The sequence below is a fragment of the Gastrolobium bilobum genome, unplaced genomic scaffold (genome assembly GCF_033153095.1).
Source record: "Gastrolobium bilobum isolate Gb01-03AN ecotype WA unplaced genomic scaffold, APGP_CSIRO_Gbil_v1 utg3533, whole genome shotgun sequence".
Classification (NCBI taxonomy): Eukaryota; Viridiplantae; Streptophyta; class Magnoliopsida; order Fabales; family Fabaceae; genus Gastrolobium; species Gastrolobium bilobum.
Genome location: NW_026898215.1, coordinates 85,925 through 91,455, shown reverse-complemented (window position 1 = coordinate 91,455; position 5,531 = coordinate 85,925). Strand labels below are relative to the sequence as shown.

At 37.8% G+C, this 5,531-nt stretch overlaps 1 protein-coding gene and 1 non-coding gene across 2 annotated transcripts; one reads left to right on the top strand and one right to left on the bottom strand.

The window, feature by feature from the left end:
• Positions 1-728: 728 nt before the first annotated feature.
• Positions 729-4,072, bottom strand: LOC133313906 (uncharacterized). The gene is made up of 4 exons (XM_061515318.1): positions 4,031-4,072; positions 3,513-3,569; positions 1,555-2,879; positions 729-1,464 (listed from the first exon to the last, which is right to left on the bottom strand). Exons 1-4 carry the CDS (start codon positions 4,070-4,072, stop codon positions 729-731), a joined length of 2,160 nt encoding a protein of 719 aa, XP_061371302.1.
• On the top strand, positions 2,242-2,348 carry LOC133313918 (small nucleolar RNA R71). Its single transcript, XR_009751869.1, has one exon. It is a non-coding gene; the product is annotated as a small nucleolar RNA R71 (small nucleolar RNA).
• Positions 4,073-5,531: the final 1,459 nt, after the last annotated feature.

Sequence of the window (5,531 nt, the reverse complement as noted above, 5' to 3'; positions counted from 1 at the left end):
CATCTTTGGACACTTTATGTCCTAAAATTATGCCATATTTGACCATGAAGTGACATTTTCCCCAGTTTAAAACAAGGTTACTCTCTTGACATCTTTGTAAAACACATGACAAATTTTCTAAACAAGTGTCAAAAGAGGGGCCAAAAACAGAAAAGTCATCCATGAAGATCTTAATAGTTTTTTCAATCATATCAGAAAAGATAGAAAGCATACACCTTTGAAAAGTTGTCGGAGGGTTGCATAGATCGAAGGGCATCCTCCGGTAAGCGAAGACTCCGTAGGGGCATGTGAATGTTGTCTTCTCTTGATCTTCTGGAGCTACTGCTATTTGATTGTAGCCCGAGTACCCATCGAAGAAGCAATAGTATGCATGGCCAGCTAGTCTTTTATCAACAAGTTCAGTTTCTTCGTTGATTTGCTCTAACTCAAGCGGGAAACTCTCCTCTTTCATCGAGTCATCAACTGCTTCTTGAATTATGTCAACCATGAAACAGTCTCCTCCATCAGACGGATGCTTCATTGACTCGAAGACATCAATGGTGACTGTCTCTTCATTCATCCTCAGCATCGGTTTTCCTTGCTCCACATCGATCATTTCTCTTGCAGTAGCTAGGAAAGGTCTTCCGAGTAGTAGAGGAATCTCTGCATCTTCTTCCATATTCAGGATTACAAAATCTGCAGGAAAAATAAATTTGTCAATTTTTACTAAAACATCCTCTATAACCCCATCAGATCGTCTGTAGTAGAGGAATCTCTGCATCTTCTTCCATATTCAGGATTACAAAATCTGCAGGAAAAATAAATTTGTCAATTTTTACTAAAACATCCTCTATAACCCCATCAGATCGTCTAATCGATCTGTCAGCTAACTGGAGAGAAATTGTAGTTGGTTTTAGCTCTCTAATTACGAGAGCCTTGCACATGGAAAGTGGCATCAAATTTATACTTGCTCCCAAATCACATAATGCCTTTCCTACTTCGATATTTCCTATGGCTATAGGAATGCTAAAGCTACCTGGATCTTTTAGCTTGGGAGGAAGTTTCTTCTGGATGATCGCACTGCATTCTTCAGTTAAGGCCACTGTTTCGCACTCCTTCAACTTGCGCATCTTTGATAGAAGATCTTTCATAAATTTTGCATAGTTCGGCATGCTTTCCAGGGCTTCTGCGAAAGGAATGTTCACTTGTAACATCTTAAAGATATCCAAAAATTTTGTGTATTGTTGTTTCTGGACTTCTTGTTTCAACCTTTGAGGGTATGGAACTCGTGCATAGGGAGACGTATCCGCCGGCTTTGGTTGCCTGTCCATACCTTTCTCTTTCTCCCATTTGAACAGCTTCTTTTCGTCTTCTCCCGCATCTTCCTCTTTCTCCTCTTCAGCTGCAGGTTCAACTTCTTTCTTCTTCTCCACTGGAGACTTTTCCACAGGTAGAATCACGATTCCACTTCTGGTAACAACGGACCTACATTATGCATTTTGGTTAATGTCTGTGTTACTCAGAAAGGTGCCCTGAGTTCTTTCAGTGAACTGTCTTGACAGCTGGCTAACTTGCGTTTCCAGGTTCCGGTGAGAAGCTCTTGTTTCATCTCTAAAGGCGTTTGCATTCTGAATATAGTTCGAGGTAGTTTTGGATAGCTGTGCAAAGGCTTTCTCCCACTCTGAAGTGTTACCTTGTGGTGGGGGCTGTTGTTGCATTGGTAAAGGAGGATTCGGCTGATGATTTGATTTGTAACTTAATCCTGGGTGTTGATTTTGATTTTTCCACCCTTGATTATAGTTGTTTCCATATTGGTTCCTCCCCAGATTATTCTGGTTCTTTTGATCGTACCAAACTCTGTTGACTTCAGTATTCTCAGGTGTCCTCATGTAATCGCAATCTTCAGTCGCGTGAGTTCCTGCGTAAATACCACAAGTAATTTGAGAATTATTAACATAAGAAACTTGAGAATTAGAAAATTGCTTTGTAAGAGCATCTAATTGTGCTTGTTGTTTCTTATTAATTTGCAATATTTGTTCATTTTGGGCCAATATTACATCATAATCGTCAAGCTTCATGATCCTTGATCTCCTGCGTGAGATTGGGGCATTGTCAAACTCTTGATAAGCTAAAGATTCCAGCAATTCTAGCGCTTCCTCTGGAATCTTTGTTTTCAATGATCCCCCTGCTGCAGCATTCACCAATGTTCTTGTGCTTGGCATCATTCCTTGGAAGAAGATTCTCCATTTCTCCCAAGCTTCAATGCCATGTTGGGGACACTTCAGGAGTAGTCCTTTAAATCTTTCCCATGCCTCGTACAAGGTTTCACTTTCTTTTTGTTCAAAAGCAGTGATCTCAGCTTTGAGTCTTGCCATCTTTGAAGCCGAGAAAAATCTGGCCAAGAACTTCCTTGCCAGGTCGTCCCAACTGGTGATGCTTTCTTCAGGTAGTGACTGCAGCCAAGCTCTTGCGTCTTCTTTAAGAGAACATAGGAAGAGTCTAAGCAAGATGGCATCACGAGAAACTCCATTTATCTTTAATGTATCACAATAAAGTAGAAAATCATCAAGATGATTGTAAAGGTCTTCTATGCTTCCTCCAACAAACTGCTCTTTTTGAATCAATTGTAGCAGCGCTGGCTTAAGCTCGAAGTTGTTAGCATCCACTGTTGGTCTAACAATACTTGAAGTCTGAGGAACTCGGGCTGGAGTCATGTAATCTCCCAAAGTTCTGGGAGGATTCTGAATCGCGTTGTTGTCAGCCATAGTTTCTTCCTTTGTTTCCGTCGAGCTTGATGTTTTTGCTTTTCTTTCGTTTGCGCTTTTTCTTAGTTTTCTGGCTATCTTTTCTATCTCAGGATCAAACTGCAAGGATCGTGGGTTAACAGTACCTTGCATAAACTAAGAGTAAAAGATTATGCAAAAAAACAGAAAACAGAAAATTTAAACAAAAAAAATATAATGCGGAAAATGCAGAAAAAAATAAAATAAAAAAACTTAAAATTTATAATTAAAAATTAAAAAATAAAAAATAAAAAAATTAAAAAAATTTAAAATAAAAAAATAAAAAATAAAAAGAAATTTTTTTTACAAATAAAACAAAAAAACAAAAACAATACAATAAAACAAAAAAATTTAATACAGAAATTTAAAACATCCAATCTAAACAATTTTTAGTTACTTCTAATGTTGAAGCATCCAATCTCCGGCAACGGCGCCAAAAACTTGTTGCGACTTCGACAAGTGCACCGGTCGTAAAAGTAATAAAAGTGTACTGAGTATAAGATCGTTCCCACGAGGATTAGTTTTCAAGCACTAGTTCGCTAACAACGATTTAGTTGGACAACAAATATTGAGATGAAGAGAAGTGAAATTAAAAATAATTAATAACATGAAAATTAAAATTCAAAATTAGAAAGCAATTGAAAAGATGATTGATTAAAGATTTAAAACAAGCGTAGTTAGAGTTTCGACTTCCCCCAATCTCCTCTATATTCTATGAATTAAACTGTCAAGAATCCTTTCTTAATATACCCTAAATCTATGTGATCTTAAAAGAACTCTAGTTCCCCGATCATTTCCCAAGAAAACCTGCATTAAGATTAAGAATTTAAAGATTGCCCAATTGCCCTATGCCTATCCCTAGATTACAAGGATTATGATAAATTTACCAAGTTAGGGTTCAGGCACCAACATCCCTATTGTCATACAATTCCCCAAAATCAATCTATAAGGAGCAAACTCAAAGAAAGCATTAAAGACAGATAAATTTATTCAAAAATAAAAAGAAAAGAGTTCGGAGACAATTTAATTCAAAACATACGATTCTATTGGGTTCAATCTACCCCTAATTACATAAAAATCTAGCATAGCATACTGAATTCAAAAGCAATAATAAAGAAAAGAGAACCCCAAGCCTCCATTGGTGTGTGTTGACTTGGTTCCTCAGTGCTCCAACGCTCCGCAACAGGATTCCTCCTCCAGGTCTCTGTGTAATTCTCTGGATTGGTGAATTCGTTTATTCCATTGACCCTAAGCTTCCTATTTATAACCTTTGAAGCCATATCTTTTAATTCTTCGTCAAGTCTCCCCATGAATCTCTATCAATTTCCAATCAAATCTTGATTTGTTTCTTTTTTTATTTAAGATCTTGCAGATTGGGCTTCAAATCTTTGTTATGGTTCCTTTATCACTTCTTAGCACCAAATCTTGTTACTGGACACTAATGATATTGGGCTCAATAAAGCCAAGCCCATTGTAACTTAACTGTTTTATTTAGTTGCCTAGTTAGTTACGTTCAGTTTCAGTTAGTTAGATGGTAGTTTTAGAATCAGTAGTATAAAACACTTTATCTTGCATGTATTCATTAATTTTCAGTTTATGAAATATTCAGATTCTTCATTTCTTCATCTTCTCTCTTCTTTGGTTCTTGCATGGTGATTCTAGTATCATAAGATGGTATCAGATTTCACTTCTTCCTCTTCTTTCTGTTCGCTTCTCTGATCTTCTGCTTCCTTTCTTGATTTTCTTTCCTTCTTTTTGGATTCATACTCATGGCAATTCCAACCAATGTTCTTCCGGATTTCTATACAAATCCTGGAAATCCATTTTTCTTGCATCCAAGTGAAAATACAGGTTTGGTGCTTGTTTCACCTCCTCTTGATGAGAGGAATTATCATTCTTGGTCCAGATCTATGACCATGGCTCTTCTGAGCAAAAACAAATTAGGTTTTGTGGATGGCACTATTATTCCACCTCCAGAGCATGATCCCTCTTTCTCTGCATGGCAGCGCTGCAACATGATTGTTTTATCATGGATTCACCGTTCAATTAACAGTTCTATTGCAAAATCCATTCTTTGGATTGATCGAGCCAATGATGCTTGGTCTGATCTACGCTGAAGGTTTTCTCATTCAGATATCTTTCGCATTTCTGATTTACAAGAAGAAATGTACCGCATGCACCAAGGTGATAGGTCAGTAACTGATTACTTCACTCAAATGAAAATCATGTGGGATGAGCTTGACAATCTCAAACCACTGCCTATGTGTCGATGTGTTAATCCTTGTGTGTGTGAAGGTTATGCCTTGATGAGAACCTACAGAGACCGTGATCAAATTGTTAGGTTTCTCAAAGGCCTTAATGAGCAGTATGCTCATGTTCGTTCCCAGGTTATGATGATGGATCCCTTTCCTAGCTTGATTCGTGTGTTTTCTCTGGTAGTTCAACGAGAACGACAAATGCATTGTGGATTGTTAATTGATGACAATGGTGAAACTAAAGCTTTTAACAGCTTCTCTGATAGCCAACATCGACCTTATTTTGGTAGAGGCAGGGGTCATAACACAACTCCTGCATATCTCAGTAAGGGTCGTGGTCCACCTAAGGTTTGCACTTACTGTGGCAAACCCCATCACACCATTGATACTTGTTACTAGAAGCATGGCTTTCCTCCAGGATTTAAGTCCAGGGGTCCAAATCCAATGGCTCATTTTGCCTCTCAAGAAAATATTGACACTACTGAAGGAATTGACAATCAAGAAGGAATGATGA

What these genes read in the sequence shown, in the direction of transcription:
- LOC133313906 (XM_061515318.1), bottom strand. Translation starts at nt 4,072, where the DNA reads ATGGGGAGACTTGACGAAGAATTAAAAGATATGGCTTCAAAG. An exon ending in TAAAAGATATGGCTTCAAAG is followed by an intron (nt 3,570 to 4,030) that starts GTTATAAATAGG and finishes ATCTTAATGCAG; the next exon opens with GTTTTCTTGGGAAATGATCG. An exon ending in TCTCACCGGAACCTGGAAAC is followed by an intron (nt 1,465 to 1,554) that starts GCAAGTTAGCCA and finishes TGCATAATGTAG; the next exon opens with GTCCGTTGTTACCAGAAGTG.